This window comes from Ambystoma mexicanum, chromosome 3q (genome assembly GCF_040938575.1).
Source record: "Ambystoma mexicanum isolate Mex_15411 chromosome 3q, UKY_AmexF1_1, whole genome shotgun sequence".
NCBI classification, from domain to species: domain Eukaryota; kingdom Metazoa; phylum Chordata; class Amphibia; order Caudata; family Ambystomatidae; genus Ambystoma; species Ambystoma mexicanum.
Genome location: NC_090926.1, coordinates 23,719,603 through 23,741,242, shown reverse-complemented (window position 1 = coordinate 23,741,242; position 21,640 = coordinate 23,719,603). Strand labels below are relative to the sequence as shown.

Sequence of the window (21,640 nt, the reverse complement as noted above, 5' to 3'; positions counted from 1 at the left end):
GATGGCCAGCATTTCCAGGAGTTTGCCCAGGAAAGGAGTGATGCAGATTGGGCGGTAGTAAGCCGGGCAGGAAGGGTCGGCAGAGGGCTTCTTAAGAAGAGGGTGCACAAGGGAGTGCTTCAGGGAGGAGGGGAAGACTCCAATGGCAAAGGAGTAAGCTAATATTTCCTCCATCTTGGATACTTTAGTTCTTTCTGCTACTTTTGATGTTCTTAATCTTTATCCCTCTGCCCTCCTATATCTTTCAATTCTAGTCTGGTTCAATTCTTATCTATTGAATCACACTTTTTTTGTCAATCAGAAGAACATTCTATCATCTCTAGACCCCTCTCTTACTGTGTTCCACAAAGATCAGTTCTTAGTCTTCTTTTAAGTTGTTCCACAATGCTAAGATCTGGGCCCTCTATCATTCTCTAGATACTCCATTGCTCTACCTGACCTTATTCTGTTCTTTGGCTTTTAATTACTGTTCTATCATTATTACTCTCATGGAGATGATCCAGACACCTTTTTTCATTCCTCTCCTTTTCTGACACACTACAATCTAGGCCCCCAGTCTGTATAGGTATAGTAGGCGTATTGAAGCTGAACAGAACTCCAATCTGACACGGACCCAAAGGAGCACCTTTTGCTGTGCCTGAGACAAGTTATACACCTACCTTGCTCCCCCCTCAAAAACACTGGCTCTTTCAAAAGGGCTGTATTGCCACCCTCGCGGCGTAAGCCCTGGTGGCAGAAGGGCTGGTGCTGTTAGGCTGTTTGGCGGCTTTGGCGCAAGGGCAAGGAATAGAAAGCTATCGCAAAGCAGGTACACCATTAAGTGAAAGAACTCACACCAATCACCAGAAAGTGGAGACTGCGGGCCACAGGCCTTTGATCCACCCAGTACCCTTTGCAATCACCACTAGGTACCAGATTCTATCTGAACGAATACAGAAACACACTGGGCAGTTTTCGAACCATCAAAATACAAAACACACTAACAACCCGGGAAACCAAAGTCCCTCAAAGAAGCAAACTGATAGCCGTCGGATTTTAACAACGTACACAAAGACATTGCTAATCCACCTAATTTGCAGGAAAGACCCAAGTAAGAGACATAACACCACCACCATCAACCAGTCAAAAACGAAGAAAAGAGTGACTACTTAAACTTCCTAGAACCTTGCAAACATCCCATGACACGTACAACAAAGAAGAGCAAGAACTCAGAGATATCCCCCCACGCATGACGCTGAGGAAGAAGACAATGGCGATTATTGACGAACAACATGCATCCAAGAAACTAAACGAGAAAAATTCTAATGAACCCCCCAGAGTCGACAGCAACAAAGGAGATAGTGCAAGGTTAATAAATGAAGTAAACAAATTTGAAATAATTGACCCAAACTCCTCCAAAAAAACAGACAAAACAAGCAAAAAAGATGCCATTGAGAAAAAAAACCCAATACAGCAGACATTTGAGCCCAACTGGAGTCCCACAGGAACCGTACATGATCCACGGACAAAAAGTCCTCCCAAACAAATAGAAAAAACAGGATTCACTGATGATATAAACCCAGCAAACTCGGAGAGAAGAATTGTATAAACAACAAAGGATTACACTGGAAGAAAACGGTCAAAAGGAAAAAAATGAAGGGAAAAAAGAAAGAGACAAACTCATTAATCAATCAACTCCGCAAGATGACAACGAAGAAAAGAAGACAAGCACCCCAACACAACGAGAAAAGGCTTTGAAAGCCCAAAAGAAATGGCAAGCCCTATACAATAGCCGCAGACACTCACAACAATTAGAGACAAGGAGAAATGACCAAACAACCCAAAAAGCTGCAAGACTCTCACTCGATATAACTGAAATCGAAAACCTTATGAGGAACCACGAAAAAAAAGGAGAGAGATATTTGGGTGTACATCCCCACTAATAACAAAAAATGAAACAAGCACAAAGACGGAGAACCTGAGAATAGGAACAGGCCAACTAACAAATTAACAAAAATACAAAGACAACGGGAGAACCCCACAACAAGTAAAAGATTGACAACATTTATAGAAAATGTGTCTACACACCAAGATATATCAGACAACAAATGCAACTGCAATATCCATGAAGGACAAGAGATAGCGTCCATACCAACGTCAATGCTAGACCTGCAGAACATGCTCATAACAACTACAACACAATCCTTGATACCATATATGAAGCTACAAGAAGCCCTAACAGATGCTATGAAAGACCAAACAACGCTCACAACATTAATTAATTCCAAACAAAGCTACCTATAACAATGTATGAACAAGATAATTGAAAGACTGGACAGGGAAGCCCAAATTAGCCATACATGGCAAACAAGACTTTTTGATATCGCACGCAGCGATAGAGCTGAGAAAACGGATTTGACATATGCATTAATCACAATGACGACAACAATCACCAAAGAAAAATCATACAAAACAGACATAACAAACAAAAAAAGACCTGCTGAAGCAAGCAATCAGCAGGAAAAAACAGACAAGACTGAATCTTTATAAAAGGCAGGAAAATTAGATGAAAAAACAGCATCAACCTGCAGCGAAACAAACTTGATCGACCTGAGTGAAGAACCCAATCCATCAAAAAAAATAAACTGTCCAAACGCCATAGTGACAGAAGATACACCCGAGCCAATTGAAGACAGGAATGCAATACAAAAATCAAAAAACACAGACACTTATGACATTTTCTCCAAATGATCTAAAATTGCTACGAACAAAGTACCAGTCAAAAAACAAACAACCCCAAAGAAAAAAAATCAAAGAGGCTACCGTGCCTTTCTACAGAATTTGACAAATCCTCCTAAGAACCCCAAGCTAAATGAGAACAAAAAGCACCAGGATAATAAAAAAACGCCCCAGCGGAAAACTCCCAAACACAATACAACGAATGAAAAAGCACGCTTAGTTGATTCCAAAAACGAAGATCCTGAAATAGAAGAACTAATTAACTTATCAACATATACAGAAGAACTGATTGACCAATCAGAAGAAGCACAAATTCAAATCACAGAGGCCTCTATGATCATAATAGATGAATACGAAGAGGAGCAAACAGAAGAAAACAAAACTCAGGAAAGCTCAAACTATGAAATCAGCTTAGATGAAATATCCAAAGTGGATTGGGAAGACGACGAAGAATCAAACCCAGAGTCGAATGACGAACCTCCACCCGCAGAGATTGACGAGACGAACAAAGACAAAAACGATACAAAGAAAAGAGACACGAAAAACGATATAAAACTGCCTACTTTCATGAATCCTCTCAGCAAACAAACAAAGAAAAAAGAGATGAAAATAGAACTAAAAAGAACAACGATTGAAAACGATAACCGCACTAATGTATTAAGACTAATCCAAGCAATCCCAAGAATGAAAGAGATAACGACGAAAGACATACATATTGTGGAATTCAGCAACAAAATAACAACTGACCAAGTAAAAATCACATTCACAACAGAAAAAACAACGAACGACATGATAGAGAACAAAGCGACCTTCAAGCAATTGGGATTCGAAGTATCTCTGATTGAAGAAACAACAAACATTTAGATAAAAAAAAACTTCGGCCGGGGCTCTGGGAAAGAACCTGATAACATCGAAAACAGTTATATCGAACAGACAGACTACCAGAGCAGAACACCCGACCAAGACTATGCAAGAGACCAGAAAAATGGAAAAGAAAATGACCATAAAGAATTCCAGAACCGGCATGAGTTGTACCGAAAATATGGAATATGGAGACGACAAGAGAATACAACATGGGAAACAGAAGAAAGAAGTAATCAAAGAAGATAACAATTAAAAGACGGTAATTTGAGCACCACCACGCTATGCTCATGGAACACCCGGGGAAATAGTCATCTATTCCAAGGAAAAAATTCTACACTAGCATCGGCAGATATAATCTGCCTCCAAGAAACTTGGATAACAGCCCAAACAATATGCAACGGTTTTACAGTATTAATAAATCCAGCAATCATGAAGAAAAAGGGCCGCCCATCATCTGGTCTCATAACGCTAATCAAAAACGGAAGGAATCTTGATCTGATAGAATTTGAAAACATAAACCTGTGGATTCAATTAACAATACTCAAACATAAAACCGAACAAACGACGAAAGAACTCTCAACTAAACTCCCCAGGGGAGAGAAAATATGGTGCTTAGTCAATCTCTACTGTAACCCAGCAAGTATATCCGACGAGAAATTCATAGACACAGTATACACGGCTCTGGACAATGCCAAGGAAAAACACCAAACCACTGAATGCATAATATGTGGAGACCTAAACATACACATATTTGACAAAGAAGGCAAAGAAATAGACAAAAACCACCTGCCGATGAGAGTTAAGAACTGGAATAAACCTGAGCAGGTCGGATACCGTTGACACTGCAACAGGAAAAAGAATGGAAACCTGGGCAAGAGCCAACTCGTCAGCCACAATCGACTACATATACTTGACCAAAAGAATATATGATAACCTCAGCGAAACACAAAACATCCAAACCAAAACCAGCGATCACTTCATAATGAGAAGAAGTTGTAACACCGCGAAATGACCAATTGCAGAATGGCATCAGTAGAATTAGAGATAAACAACGGAAGAAACAGATTAAGACAAAAAATGATAGAAGAACTTCCGAACATAATGAACAAATCAACATTACCAGACAATGAAAAGATTAACTATGAATGGTTACTCTTGCCCTATATGAGCCAGAACAGATCCTTGGATGAAGGATACATGGTTAAAAAGCACGCCCATGCTTTCAATGAGAAAATAAAAACAAAAAAAAGGAACTGAAAACTACAATAAAAAAGATATTGAAGCTAAACACAAATGAAAAAACTGAACAACTAAAAGCGGCAAAACAACAATACAGAAACTGGATAAAGAACAACAGGGCGACAACAATGCAAGATGACGCTGAGAATATGCTTCAGACCATCAACAAAAACAATACAAGGCAACTATGGGCATTGCTACATGGCCAAACACAAACGCAGAATGCAATGGTCAATGATGTACCTGAAGCGTGCTGGACTGCATACTTTACAGAACTATATGGAGACAAAAAGGACGAGAAAAAAAATAACTGCTGCACAAAAACCGCGACATGGCAATGGGAATGGGACCCCGAGATATACAAAAGGCAATCAGATCCCTAAATATATCGAGAGCCCCAGGCCCGGATGGTCTATCGAACATGATCATAAAACAAAACCCAGAAGTATGGGGAGCAATATGCGAGAGCATCTTCCAAATGAGCACCAAAATAATACCCAAAAACTGGAGACAAGTGACGATAATACACATATTCAAACACGGTACTACAAAAGTCCCACAAAACTACCGTCCCTTAGCACTGCTTGATCCGCTGGGGAAAAACTTCGCCAAACTCCTGCTAGAAAAACTAAACAGATGGGCAACAAAAGAAAAAAATATGCTACAAGATAAGCAGGGTTCATGAAAACGATGGTACCAACGTCATCCTCCTAATATTAAACATACTGAAGCATGAGGCCAGTAGAATGAAATCTCAAATCTACGTTGCTTTCGTAGATTTAAGACTGGCTTTTGACTCCGTGAACAGAGAGGCCTTATGGGAGAAGCTCAAATCATGGAAGTGCCCAGATAACATCATCGAACCCATCAAGCTCCTATATGAAAATACCAACATAAGAGTCAGATTATCAAAAGATGGCACCCTGTCAGAACAAATCGGAACATGAATGGGCTGAAACAAGGATGCCCATTGGCCGCCACCCTCTTCCACGTCTACATGGCAGACCTAGAAGAAAACATCTACATGCCTCAAATGAACCCGCCAAAAATAAATAACACTGCAATACCGTGCATCTTATATGCTGATGACATAGTGCTGCTAGAGAAAACACCTAGAGGGCTGCAGATTGCTCTACGAAAACTGGAATAATATATGAGAAAGAACCAGCTAGAAATTAATACACAAAAAACGAAAATCATGACACTAAAGAAAGAAACAAGAAAAAACGGAAAAACGCTTTCCTTCCATATAGGAAAAGACAGAGTGGAGCAAGTAAAAACAATAAAATATCTAGGAGCATGGATATCTCAATCCCCCACTGAAGAAGACTGGATGCAGCTACTAAAAGATAAGACAGCCTCACTAGCACGCCAAGCTAAAATACTGCATCGAAGATATGGAAAATTCTCCCTCACTCCAATAGTCACTTCTTACAAGCAAAAAGTAACAGCAGTACTGACATATGGAGCAGAGGCGATGATAAACATTGACAAATCCATATGGACGCAATTGGAAGGAAAATGTTAGAAAAATGTTCTAAACCTACCAATGTCTCTGCCTGCAACACGCATAAGAGCAGAACCCGCCCTACAGTCACTAGAATCCATTGCGGTATGGAAACAACTCGACTTATACAGGAAAATCATGAGTCCATGTTATGCGCCACCGCTTGAAATACTCAGATCTGATAAAAGCTACAATGCAGAAAACACCCTTGCAATATGGAAAACAGCGATGGAAGCCAAAAGAAAAGAACAAGACATCTCTCTGGAAATGCTGCTAGAAAGACCTCAAAAAGCAAAAACCAAAATTAAAGAGAATGATTGGATGAAGACTATACAAGACAAATTCAAGTACGAACACCATATGCAACGTACTCTCGACTCCAGAAGAATTAACCAGCTACCAGCGTATTTGAAAATTTTCCCCTCCTCAAAAATAAGAGACTCATTCATGAGACTGTGCCTAAACATCCTCCCAACACGAGAAATAATGGCAGCGAGAAAGCAAATTCCCAAAACAAAAATGTACTGTAGATTCTGTAAAAACAAAGAGACAACAGAAACCCTACACCACATAATCATGATCTGCCCTGCTCTCGACGAAAAAAGGCAGATATCCAGAGAATGGTTCATGAAAACCACAAAGGTACACACTCCGGAACATCGATGGGCAATGATGATGGCAGGAAACGAAAAACAACTGATCTTTGCGCTAATATCGTTCTGGAACAACATAATGAACTTAAAACAAGCAGGATAAAGAAACCCAAGCCAAAGCAAAGGTCAAAGTATAAAAGAAAGACAATGCTACCAGACAAAAGCATTCAGAACAATTATGTTTAGGTGATCAATCAGAATAAAAGGAAACAAAATGAGAGGTTTGAATGCAAACCAAAGCATTTCAAACAAAAAAAACAAAAAATAGAGGATTTGATAATCTCCCAATTTTCTGGCCTGAATTCCTCTTATCTGACATTTTTTTTCACTGCCTCATATTACTTTTAGGACAGCTTCATGACACATGGGTGTTCAGGTTAATCAATCTGACATACCTGGACCTTCTCAGGGCCGTTCAGCATGCTTCTGTTCGTCTCATAACATGAATTAAGAAATTTGACCTCATCTCCCCCCATCCTGGCAGAATTACATGGGGCACCAGTTTGTGCAAGGCTATGCTTCAAAACTACGTGCACTACATATAAATCAACTACTGCCCGAACACCAGTCTACCTAGCAACAAAACTTGTGGCCTCAGATTGGATGAGCTCCTCTAGGAGAGAAACCGGCCAGACCATTGCAAATCTCAAGACTAGACAGGCGCGCATAGAGAAAACCAAGAAATCAGCCTTTTCTTGCTACACCTCAGCTTATTGGAACACCATCCCGGTTGCAATCAGGACTGATCCAACGCTCCTGCAGTTTAGGAAGAAACTCGAGACCCGGCTACCAATAAATAGGTCTCACATAGGACCTGATACTCGTAGGTAAATACCACCCTTGTAGTATGGAATATCCAAGCTACTATAACTGATCTCCACTTCCACCAACCTCTGTTAACCTCTAATTACTTGTACGCTGCATTATTGCTCCCTGTCTAGGTTTAGCTATATGAACGCAAATATAAAACAGTACAAATACTACATGTGCAACATCAAGTAGTAGATCATTTCCACATTGTGCGCTAAAACCTTGGAATATTCCTTATTCATCTTCATCCTCGCAGATTATTTCAAAACAGATTTGGATACAAACACTACACACATATAATAAATAAAACAAAACAAATAAATCAGGAGTCCAGTTCAATAGTGCATGCTGGTTTAGTGCTGGTATGAAAGGTAGTATACCAAAGAGCACTAAATGATTAGGGACAGGCCTGTCCAGCATTAACATCAAAGGCAGAGAAGTTTCATCAATCCAATTCACTATGAAAAGGGCTAGCCCACTTCTGGTATTAACATGTAAGGGAAGCACAGTGTTACCAAGCATTATGGGCAGGCTGCCAACTGCACAATATTAAACATGGGAGTCGTGGAACAAGGTTACGGCATACAGGCTAATCCAGTTCTGGGTATTATTGTTGTTACGGGGGGAAATGATTCAGTTCACTATGAAGGGCCTAATAGTCTTCTGTATAAAGTGTAAGTGGAAGAACAGAATATCAGGTCACTAGGATAGCTTTGTCCAGTCCTGCTTATTAAAGTTAAACAAAATCACTATAATCAATGCCTCTTTCATTGAATCACACATTAGTCCAGACATAAGAAAGTCATTGTAAAGGTCACATAAAATTGGTGCCAATTGAGTGTCATATTTTTTATAAAATTCTGAAACTATCCCATCTGGTCTAGTCTCATTCATTTGAGATATGGCAGTACATACCTCAGTAACCTCGATAACAGAGTCAAGTAAGGCTTGTTTTTCTAGAGCTAATCTTGAAACCAAAATCTTTTCAAAGAACACCTCCAAACTATTTGTGTCAGGATTAATATCTTCCCTGTGTAGTGTCTCATAAGATTTCCTAAAATAATCACAGATATCTCCATTTCTGTGCAAAGTATTACCCTCTTCGGTTTGAATAGAAGAAACGCATGTATCAGTTATCACCCCTTTAAGCTTATTAGCTAACAACTTGCATTGATTATAGCGATTCCAAAACCTAATAAAGATCATAGAAATTGTGGAAATTACAGGCCTATTTCATTGCTGAATGTAGATTTAAAAATGTTTACAAAAATGTGGGCAAATAGATTAAAGTCATGAATGGGAGATCTGGTTGATGAATCTCAGGTGGGTTTCATCGCTGGTCGGTTTGGTTATGATAATATTAGGACTGTGTTGAATGTGATTGGTGAACATCATGGTAAGGACTCAAATAAAATTATTGGTTTTTTCGATGCTGAGAAAGCCTTTGACAGGGTTAATTGGAAATTTATGGATTATACTTTGAAAAGGATGGGATTTGGGCCGGTTTTTATGAAGATGATAGAATGTATAAATCGTGATGTTAGAGCTCAGGTATTGGTCAATGGAGTTATTTCGGGTTAATTTCCATTGTTGAAAGGTACGCTGCAAGGGTGCCCGTTGTCACCATTTTTGTTTGACTTGGCGCTGGAGCCTCTTGCTGCATATATTAGACAATGTAAATTGATCAAGGGAATTGTGGTTGGGGGGTGGAAGTTAAAATGTTATCATATGCGGATGATATGATGCTTTTGTTGTCGAATCCAGAAGTGTGTGGAGATGTAATTAGGGATATGTTTAAGGAGGTAGGTGACATTTCGGGTCATAAAGTAAATTGGGATAAAACTGAGATTTTTCCATTGTCTAGAACATATAATAGTAATATTTTAAGCTCATGGAATTGTTAAGTGGTCGCCAGGGGGGGTCACGTATTTAGGAATACATATTATTGGGGATTTAAACAAATTGTTACAATATAATTTGGATCAGGTAACTGCGAGCATATCATTACTAATAAAGAGATGGGAGAGATTGACATTGAATTTATGGGCAAAGATTAATGCGATCAAAATGGTTCTCTTACCCAAACTCTTATATGTTTTGCAATCCATTCCTTTCATGATTTATAAAAAACAATTGATAAAGGTTGATGGACTATTCCAATCCTTTTTGTGGGGTGCTGGGAAAAAGCCTTGGGTTCCAAAATATATAATGATGCAAAGTGTGGAGAAAGGGGGATTTGGTTATCCAGATTTACTGAAGTATTATAAAGCATGTTTACTTAAAAAGAGTTCATATTATTTTAGGGAAGTGAATGAAAAGGAGCCGATTTGGCTGAGTATGGAAAGGGGTATATGTGCACCATATGATCTGGGGAATATTTACAGTATGGGTAAATTACCGAATAAACGATTGAAGCTAATTCCCGTGGTGGCAACTAGACAGGTGATAGAGTCATGGTTTCGAGAAAATGGGTAGGGCTATGGCTTCAGCCCGGATGCTTCTATTTGGTATAATGAAGCTCTGCAAATAAATAATAAATGTCTAAACTGGATTAGTTGGATTAATAAGGGCATTCTGAAGCTCGGGGATGTGATGGATGGGAGCCAATTGTTGGGATTTGAAGATCTACAGTGTAGATATGGTTTGAATCGGAGAGAATTGAATAGATACTTGGCTCTAGCTTCCATGATTAATTTAAGGATAGGTATGGCTGGGGGTTCTGTTGGGGGAAAACCAGAGTTTAGCAAATTATTGGAAGGTCAGGAATATTGTGTACGGACTTATATACAATTTATGCCTATTGGTGAAAATATTCAATCAGCATGGACTGGACTGAAGGAATGTTCGTCACATGATATTGGGAGGGTTATTACTGATGAGGACTGGAGTGACATATTGAGGGTGAATTTACATTTGGGAGCAGACATGGGTTTGCGTTTGATTCGATAGAAGATCATTGGAAGGCTATATTGGACACCGGTTAAGATGTTTAAATTGGGTCTTCAATCTTGTGATTTATGCTGGTGCTGTGACATTGGTAGAGGCACCCTGTAAACAAAATACCAGGAATTAAGTAAAAAGTTTTTTTTATTTCTCAAAAGTAAAAGAGACTGATTTAGAAAGAGCGCTTCGAAAGTACTCTCAGCGGTCTTTATACATCAAACTGTCATGCCCCTGCCACACACGAGTGCGTGCAGGGGCTAAGAGGCGCGGCTAGTTGAGGGAGTGAGGTAAGTGTTTTTTGGGTTATAATATGTGTGTGTGTGTGTGTGTGAGTTTGCGGGGAAGGGGCGAGTGGGTAATTGTGTGTTCGCGTGATGGTCTGTGTGGGAGAAGACGGGAAATGTGTTGGACCGGGATGGGGGAAGTGTGTGATTTAAGGGGAGATTCGGGGGAGAAATCCTCCCTGATTTTCTAGAAATCCTGCCAGCGTGGCATATGATGGGGGCGTGTTCGCCTTCCAGGAGGGGGGTGGGTGGAATGTCATTTTTCAGCATTTTGAAGGTTACACAAAATCGTCCTAAAGAAAGCAGTCTTTCTTGTCTTGACCCGTTAAAATGCAGAAAAAGTACATAGTACCAAGCTCCAGATGTTGAGTGGCAGTTTGGTAAAGAGTTGTGTATTAAAGCAAAGGGGAGTATGGAGTCCTGGGTGTTAAAGATGGCATAGCCAGAGGTTCCAATTCACTAGATACTGGGTGGTTCAGTCCTGTGTATAATAGTTAGGGGACCCATAGCTCCAGTTCACTGTGGTCTATCCATGGGCATTAAAGATAGAAGCAACAAGGATCTCTAGGCCACAGGACACATGCTGGTTCAATTCAGGTATACGTGGAACAGAGCTCCAGGTCACAAGGTACAGGCTGGACCAGTCCTGTGCATTAGAGGTATATTATGGAGCACAGAGGTACAGATACACTAGGGGGAAAGAGAGAGAGTTTTTGATCACTAGGGCAAGGCTGGGTTCATTACATGTCTGTATATCAAAGGCAGGGGCACCAGAGAACAAGGGAGTGTACCTGCCCCACACATTGCTGTTACACTCTTACCTGGTAGGGATGATGACCTGGATATACCGCTATCATCTCTTGTGTGAACCCTGCTTGGGCCTGACAGGTCAAGGGAATGCTTGCTCAGCTCTTGTGAGAGGGTGTTCTGGTAAGCCTGGAAATAAGACACCATATCAGTATACTAACTCCTTTACATTCGGTCATCTATCCAACTGCAAAAAATTGAATGATTCTGGTATAGCCACCCTCAATTGGGGCTTTTTCTTCATTTTAAGATCTACTGCACACACACACAGAGAAGACATTGTATTTTCGTTCCTTTTATTTATGAGATTTCTGAAGTTGAAACCTCTAGATGTTTTGGACTACGACTCACATGATACCTCATATTTGACTAGGTTTACATAGTGCAAAATGCTAGTATTTACACATCTTTTTTTTATATAAGGTAAACCATTAGAGAAAATCATATAATGTAATGGAAATGAACAATATCTACCATCAGACTTGAGACACTATTGTTAGCAAATATCCAACACCAATTCACCACCCCAAATATATCCAATCAATTTTGCACAGCAACAGGGACATTTCAGTACTGCAGTGTTTTATCGCAGTGACATACATTGTGCATACAAAGTGATCCAAGGACAATAGAGTTTCAGTACAGTGCATGGATGTGCTCAATCCTCAATTCCAGAGCTGTTATTCTCATTTAAAGAGCATAGATAAGTATGAAAACATGCCCAAATATCGCATGGTCAACATTGGATTGTATAAAGGCTGCAAAGATCATATTAAATGTCATTAATATAAACCAGATCACAGAACCAGTCTTCTTGCTTAGGAGGACATAACTTGCCACTCAATGGTGTGCCACCCCTGATTCAGAAGGCAGAATTGTAAAGAAAATCTTAGCACTGAACTGATTCTACCCCTTATCGGGCTACTGTTTGGCTCTCAGAATTGGGAGGCCTGTGCTTGAACCCCAACCCAAACTTTAATGATTACAAATAAGATTTGTTACAACCCTTATCAAATGGTGTCAACTGCTTCTCATGTAACACATGGCATCAGAAGATGGATACCTGGGCTTCACTTGGAAGTTCAACCCACTAGCGCAGAATATTTTAGGAGGAGGTACTTGAGGTTGAACACTCCTCCATCCAGCCAATACGGTAAAGCCCTTGCTATCTAATATGGCTGAGGTTTGTAGAGAAAGCCCGGCCACCCAGTCAGCCTTAAGGTGGAAGAGACTTTCCCAAAATTAGGCCTAAACCTTTTTCCTTCAAGTCTTAACACCCACGGCCACACTCGCAGGACTCCTTGGGCAAGGGACTATGAGTTCTTAAGCCCGGGGCAGTATATTGTGCAAGCTCAGGAAAAGGTTGTGCTGGATTTTGATCTTGTGTTAGCCTTTCCTTCAGCAAGCTACGGAACTGAGAAAAATCCACTACAACACTCCTTTGGGGTAGGCTGTCCTATCCATTTGCAATCAATAAGACAGGCTAACCCTCTTGGTTCTGAACTTTCCCATGCCTCTATCTAAATAAAATAGGATGGTTGTTTTGCAAAATTATACTTTACCACCAACTCAGACACCCAAACCAGCGAAATTCACTTAGGGATGAAGGCCCCGAGATTCCTATTTGTAGGAAAAAGGAATCTGTTGCCCTACCCATGACACGAAAAACATGGTAACTACTTGAATTGCAAAATCACGCTATAGACTAACCAGGTTTTCCTCAACGAGAAGCTCAGAATTATATTTATAGGTGCACCTTTGATTTCCCACATTAAAACCAGATGCCCTGCTTCCTGAGAACTCACGAAAAAGGATCCCCTATTTAATGCTAACAAGAAATTAAAGTTCCCCAATCAAAAGATACGCGTTCCGATATTGAGACAAGGAGAAGCCTTGACCAATTATTGAGTGGAAGGAGGAAAAGACAGGCAAAGAAAGTGCTTGTGGGGACAGCAAAGAAGTAGAGCGTTATCAAAGTGATGCTAAAGATAGAATGGGTCATTTTCTCCATATCAGATTAGAGGGAGCAGCGTTGAATGGGCAGGGTATGAGCTGAATTCACAGTCCACATTACTGCCTGGGGGCAACAGCCTGTTAGATCTGATCAATGGATATATTATGTGGGGAAAACATTGAGTGTAGACCTCGTGGGTGATGGTAGATTCCTTCAGAGCTATCCAGCTGGATGGAAGGTCTGTTCCTGGTTAGGCACCAGAGTGTAGAAAGCCAACCGGGAAATAGAGTACACCTGTAAGAGATCTAAAAAGAAAACTAGACAGTACTATTGGCACAAGTACTTCTCTTAGCGCTGCACTTTGAGGAGCTAAGAAATCTGGAATAAAATAATGGTTGAATACTAAAGAAACAGGGATGTCCAAGATGGCAGACTGGGCAGTTGTGGATGTTCTCTGCTCGTCAACCCAGGGCACTTTTCTCGACTGGCACAGACAATCTGAAATCATAAATATACATATTTCTCCTCCCTCCCATCCTGTCGCAGGAGGGTGGATGCCCCATCTGCGGAGTCCCCGACCCGAAAAACAGAAAGGCTGTACTGGGAAGCCAGCCCCGCGGCGTGTTTCGGTCGGTGAGCCGAGTGAAATATGCGCAAATTGTGTTTTTTTCACCACATTTAAGATTTTGCCAGGGGTTCTAGGTAATACATTCTGGGCCGATTTGTGCAAGTCAGACCTCTGTGGATTCCCACGGGTGTCCTCTTTTCAGAAATGCATGGGGTTCCCAGTTTTCCTTAGTGGCTTGGACACCCTAGGCCTAAATCTGTATGGTGTGCACATGAGCAAAATTCCAGAAAATCTGCTGTGCGAAAAGACTTGGGGTTACCCATGTTTTAAGCTTTTCGCTTTGCGCCCAGGTAGGTGCACCTATACATGTGAGGTACCATTTTCATTGGGAAACCTGTGGGAACGCGGGAAGGTAGGCCATGTGTTGTTGGCAGCGTGTTTCGGTGGGTGAGCCGAGTGAAGTGTGCGCAAATTGTGTTTTTTTCGCCACATTCTGGACTTCGCCAGGGGTTCTGGGTAAAACATTCTGGGCCGATTTGCGCAAGTCAGACCTCTGTGGATTCCCAAGGGTGTCCTCTTTTCAGAAATGCATGGGGTTCCCAGTTTTCCTTAGTGGCTTGGACACCCTAGGCCCAAATCTGTATGGTGTGCACATGAGCAAAATTCCTGAAAATCTGCTGTGCGAAAAGACTTGGGGTTACCCATGTTTTAAGCTTTTCGCTTTGCGCCCAGGTAGGTGCACCCACACATGTGAGGTACCATTTTTGTCGGGAAACCTGTAGGAACGCGGGAAGGTAGGCCATGTGTTGTTGGCAGCATGTTTCGGAGGGTGAGCCGAGTGAAGTGTGCGCAAATTGTGTTTTTTTCGCCACATTCTGGACTTCGCCAGGGGTTCTGGGTAAAACATTCTGGGCCGATTTGCACAAGTCAGACCTTTGTGGATTCCCACGGTTGCCCTCTTTTCAGAAACGCATGGGATTCCCAGTTTTCCTTGGTGGCTTGGACAGGCTAGGCCCAAATCGGTATGGTGTGCACATGAGCAAAATTCCTGAAAATCTGCTGTGCGAAAAGACTTGGGGGTTACCCGTGTTTTAGGCTTTCCCCTTTGCGCCCAGGTAGGTGTACCCACACATGTGAGGTACCGTTTTCTTCGGGACACCTGTGGGAAAGTTTGACATTTGTTGTCTTTGCGTGTTTTTCATAACATTCTGACCCATTTGCTGCTGCCCTTTGTCACACAACCCTTTAATTTCCTAAATGTGACCTACATTTAGTCGCTGCTTTAGGCACTATTCACTTTTGTAACCTGCACAAGTCACCTACCCTTCAAAAGGTCTGCCTGTGCTCTTTCAAAAAGTGTATGCTTGCCCTTCCTCACCACATTTGTTTTCCTTATTTACACATGCTAAGTAGGTCTCTTAAGGCCGTCAGCATAAAACTCCTGTGTACCATGGCTCATTTTTTGTCTTGTGGTATTGCTTGTTTTGTGAAAGATTACAATTAAATTGCTATTTCCTAACTGCAAGAGTGGGGGGAATGTAGCAGAGTATTTTATTTCTCAAAATTCATAGAAGCCATTGTCGTACCAGGCCAACCATGTCCACCACATACCTTTCTTTTCTGTAATTTTCCCGCTTTTCCCCCCCAAACTATGGAATTTTTCCTACATAACTGTTGCCTGACCTGCTGTTACACTCACCTGGCTCCCACAGAGGCGTCGATCTGGACTGGACTGCTGTGGTCTCCATCAATGTGACGTGTAGGGCCGAGATGACGGACTGGACTGGCCCACCTAGCTTTGTTTGCTTGGCCCGTAGGAATATTCTTGTGCAAGTGGAGAAAGGGAATTAACCACCCTTGGAGTTGAGCGTAAATCCCCCCACCCCGCTGTTCTCCCCACTGATCACCTTGGATGTTCCCTCTTATAGTCTCACCTGATGATTTGAAAAAATGAGCTTGCCATCCTGCATTGAGCGCAGGGGCGCGTAGATTACCAGTTGCTTCACTGGCTCGAGGGAATTGGTGAGTTCCAGGACAATATTGACTCCGATATTCCCGGCAAGACGCCGTAAGTATGTAGTTCGTAAGAGTTCAAATGCCTGACTTTCACTCTTGTCCGATTCCTTGCAGGTTGCAGCTTGACCCTACTGAAGAGTTCCTCGTGGCAACCGGTAATGTTCTGGTAAGGATTTGTATTATCCAACACAGTTCGATAAAATAATGTCCATATGTAACCTGTTGCTTTCTCCCTTATTCAGGCGCTGAGAGAAAGTATGAAGTCTCGGGGAATAATGCCTCCGGCGGTAAAATCAGGTAAGTCTTTTGTGGTGAGGAGGGATCCCCTTGTTTCACCTTGCTGTCCTTTAGTTTCCCCTTAGGGGCCGGCATTCGGCTAGGATGCAGTGGAAGCTGCGCCGACCCGTGAAGAAGAATAGTATCCCCGGTGGTAAAATCAGGTAAGTCTATGGGGGGTATTCCTCTGTGTATTCCCTTGGCTCACCTTGCTGTTTTTGTCTTCTCCTTAGGTGCCGGAGTGCGGCAGTAACATGCAGGAGGATGCGGTGAAATGTGAAGATGCTGCGAAGGCCGGTGAGTTCAGCGCGGCAACGCGCATAAAATAACTTCTTTCTTCCAGCTCCAAGGCGCGATGGATCAGGAATTCAGGTAAGGATCAAAGGTATTGCTCTTATTCTAACCTTTTCTCCTTCTTTCTCCCTTTTTCTAGGAGCTCCAAACTTGAGGCGGGCGTGGCAGATGACTGGATGCAGACTTGCAGGCACGGTGAGCGTTACGCTGCTGGATGCAGAATAACGCGAAGCGTGTGCTGCTCTTCGGGCGTGGTTTAAATAGCCTCCAAAGTAGTCCGAGGTAAATATTCCTCCCCAGCCCCACCCGAGTAAAAAAATAGTCCCTAGGTAAAATAGTCCCTTCCAAGCCTTGTTTGGCTTGGAGCTCTTGCAGCATGGTCTGCATCAGGTAAGTTTGCAGCATGGTCTGCATCAGGTAAGTTTTAATCTATGAACCTGGCGCCTATGGCGCCAGGACTGACCCTCCATATGAGCCTGGCGACATAGGCGCCAGGACTGCACCCAAATAGCCCCTAGCGGGGGTTGTTGGGCTAGCTTCGGGTAACTTGATGCCTGCTTCTGGGGTTGCTGGACGTGGTCTGGGTCCCAGGGGTAGGCATCATGACACCTGCAAAAATAACCCTGTCATAAACTTGGAATTTTGTCTACTTTCCAGTCCTCCCGTTCAGCTTTCCTACCGTTTTCTTCCATTCCGTCCACGCATGTCCTATTGGAAAAAACGGCCAAAATCGCCTATCTCTCACAAAACGGTTGATAACCATATCAAAATATTTCCAACCAACCTGTTCTTGAAAGCTGGGAAAATGGGGAATTCAGCACAGCAAACCATTTGTTCATAACGCTTACAAGGAAAAACCACAGGCTTCTCTGTACATCATTTTATTGGCATTTTTTGAAAAACACCCAAATTATCTCCCTTTTTGGTTATTTTCTCTCACCAGCATACAGCAAACTAGGATTCCCAGGTGCCGTTACGACCGCTTACATGTGGGATAATAAGAGATATCTCATGTAACAAAAAAGTTACAAGGCATTGAATGGCGACATACTGAAATCACCAAAAAAGGCCTGGGTACGGGGGGGGGGAAACCCATGGCAGTTAAGGGGTTAAACGCAAGTGTAGGGTGGCTGAGAAGAAATGGCAGGCTTCTTGTGCATCCTCTGACAAACTTGCCTGCCGCCTGCTCCAAAGGCAATACCAGCTCTCTGTCCGCATTAAGAAGAGAGCTCACATCCAAGCCAGTGTCTCTCCAGCATCTAACAACTCGGACGAACTCTTAAAAATCTGCAAGGAGCTGGCCAATCCTGCTTCAGTCTCTACCTCTCCTGTCCCCGTCCAGTCCCTCTGCATGGCCCTGGCTTCTCATTTCATCTCTAAAACCCAGGTCATCCTGTCCACCCTCTCGTCCTCTTCTCTCTCCGCTACCTTCGGCCCCCCTGCAGCCACCTCTCATGCCTCCTTCTCTTCCTTTCCTCTGTTCTCCCCAGACGAGATTTCCAAACAAGTCTGATCTATGAAAGTCTCATCAAAACAGGTTCTTCCCTGTTCGTTCTAAACCATCAAGGACCATATTGACACACTCACTCCTGCTCTGGCCACTTTCTGCAACCACTTCTTCGCATCTGGAGCCTTCTACTCCCTCTGAAGCACTCTCTTGTGCACCCTCTTCTCAATAAACCCACAGCCGATCCTTCCAGCCCAGCTAACTATCGCCCGATCTCTATCACTCCTTTCCTGTGCAAACGCCTGGAAAAGCTGGCCATCTCCCAGCTTAATCTTCACACCGATTCTGTTGGTTGTCTCAATGACCATCAGTCTGGCTTCAGAGCAGCCAGAAGCACGGAAACTCCTCTCCTGAACATCCGTCAAGACATGCTCTCCAACCTTGATTCTAATATCCCACCTGTCCTCATCCTACTCTATCTCTCTTCTGCCTTTGATACGGTCAACCATGTCATCCTGCTCAACCGCCTCTGTGATAACCTGGGTATGACTAATTAGGCCCTGGCCTGCCTGACCTTCTTCCTCTCGAACTGACCCTCCCAGGTCCAATTTGGGTCCTTCCTTTCCTCTATCTCAATCTCTACCTGTGGTGTTCGCCAGGGGTCTAACTTCTCTCCCTCGCTTTTCAACCAATACCTGGCACCCCTTGCCCACCACATTGCTGCTTTCTGCTCCAATTTCCAGTGATATGCGGATGGCACTCAGCTCGATTACAGGCTCCCCTCTGCCAACTCTTCTCCCTCTCTCATCTCTGACTGTCTGCAATCCAGGAGTGGTGTGCCGCCAACGACCTCTGCCATAATGCCAGTAAGACAGAGATCCTCCTCATCGGCACACCTGCACCTTCCTTTCCTGTAACTCTCTGGCCGGCCTCCCTTGGCCCTCTCCTTGCTCCCACCTGTGAGGCTAAGACCATCGGGGTCATCTTCGACACCACGCTTTCCTTTTCTCCACACATCTCTGACGTCTCTAAGAAGTCAAACTACCAACTGCACCTCTTCAGAGGTATCCTTCCTTTCCCCCAGAAAATCACTGGTTCTCTCTAGGCTGGACAACAGCCTCTTTCTAAATCTGCCTGCAACTACTCTCCGCCCTCTGCAGCTTATCCAGACCAGGACTGCGAGACTTGTCCTTGGCCTCAAGCCCAGGGATCGTATTTCTCCAGCCCTCAAATCTCTTAATTGGCTCCCAGTGGCTGCTAGGATTAAGTTCAGGACCCTTTGCATTGTCCACAAGGCCTTCTGGGGCCTGGGACCGAAATAACTTCAACTCTTCCTTCGGAAATACCATCCTACTCGAGCTATTCGATCCTCCGCCTCCAACTCCCTCTGGGTCAGTCACGTCTCCAAGCAATGAGTTGGGGGTAGATCTCTTTCTGCGGCTGGGGCCTCCCTCTGGAACAGCCTCCCTGCCTCTCTGAAACTTGAGAGCCATCTTTGGTTCTGGAAGCACCTCAAGACCTTTCTCTTTGCTTCTGCCTTCGCTCTTCCTCTCCCCTGCTGATCTCTGTCTGCTTCTGCACTGGACACCTGGCACCCTCTGATTTCGGGCCCAGATCCCTGCCCACCCAGCCACATACCCGCACTGTCTCCTGGCAACCCTTGCACTTGGGTCTGTATCTACAACCCTACAGTCCGCTTCCTGCACTTATTAGACATCTGTTGTCTGCGCCTTAGTCTTGCACTTACCACCTGGTGGCCGCACTAACTATTGTTGTTTTGATCACGTGTTCAGCACTTTCCACTCCTCGCCTGCCCCTTGCACTTTCCCCCTTCCCTCTCCCCTGCACTTGCACGTTCTAAATGTCACTGGGCCTAGTAAGATCGTTGTTTTTTCCTCCCTTGTTCCCCTCCCTTGCCTCGTCGCGCTCTGAAACACTGTATGGACGCGATATAAATACAATATCATATCATATCAAAGGTGCCCTGGCCACCTAAACAAAGAATCCTTGGGGTCTATAAGTGAGAACACCGTCAGGTTTCTCACAGTGTTCCCAATTGGTTTAGTGGATGTATGGCAAAGCTTGCACCCACACAAACTAGGCTATTCCTTCCACTCGGGGCCCCATCTCTCCTTGTGGATTAGGATTGATGACTTTTTTTAGTCCAGCTCAGACTCTAACAGGGTTACAGATGCACAGCTCCTGCCAAGAGGAATTTCCGATCACTCTCCGTTGCTGCTTTCTATGGGTAAGGCACTGTTGAAGGACCGCTCTTCCTTTAGACTAAATGCATATTTTTTGGGATTGCTGGAGGTGGTAAGGAAGCTGCAGGATAAAACTGTGGAATACTTTGAGTTGAACACCCCTTCAGTGAAGATCTCCAGGATACTTTGGGAAAGTTATAAGGCAGTTATACGGTGGGGGCGGCAATTTCGGTTCTTGCCGCCAGGGAACGGGAGAGGCTTGCAAAGACGACAGACATTGAACTTCTGCTGATGCGTTTGATACAGCAATTTCTTACTGATCGATCCTGGGAAGTGAGCGCAAGCTGTTGCGGGAGAGGGACTCTTACCGTACCCTTGCAACCAACACCAACACAGCCCATTTGGCAGCCCACGCTAGAGTATACGAGGGCTGGGATAAAGCTGGGAAACAGATGGAACGGCTGGAACAACAGGCCTTGCCCCCCAGATATGTACACAGCATTAGCACGGTGGCCGGGGAAGTGGTTGTGGAAGACAGCAAGATCTGCGAGACATTCGCGAATTACTATAAGCATTTATACGTGGTTCCAAAGGTTCAGTGTAGACCTGCATATACAGACCCGATAGAAGAGATCACCTTCCCATAACCTACGTGTCTACAAGCAGAGGCTCTGACATTACGCAGGAGGAAGTGACTGTAGCAATATCATCACTTCAGTCTGGGAGGGTGCCAGGACTGAATGATTTCCCAGCACAGCTATCGAATAGGTTTAGCAACGTGATGGTTTAACCAATGTTGTCAATGTTCAAGGATAGCAGGGGTGAGAGAAGAATGACCCAGGACTTGCATCATGTCATACCCAAGAAAGACAAACCACATAATGAGTGTGCTTCTTATCGGACTATTTTGCGCCTTAACATGGAGTATAAAATATTGGCCAAAGTTTTAGTGCTGAGATTGATTAATTCATTTATTTTTACATTTATATCAGCGCACAAAGCCCTCAGGCATCTAGGCACTAGTTACAGTTGCAGTAATGTATAGTGTGACAATAC

General features: G+C 43.3%; 1 protein-coding gene across 1 annotated transcript in view; it reads right to left on the bottom strand.

Annotated features, from left to right (window-relative positions):
* Positions 1–21,640, bottom strand: part of FAM227A (family with sequence similarity 227 member A) — a 450,054-nt gene that overhangs the window by 128,444 nt on the left and 299,970 nt on the right. The window contains exon 12 of the mRNA XM_069652969.1: positions 11,840–11,954. Within this exon, the coding sequence (XP_069509070.1) occupies positions 11,840–11,954 (115 nt within the window). The remainder of the gene's footprint in view (positions 1–11,839; positions 11,955–21,640) is intronic.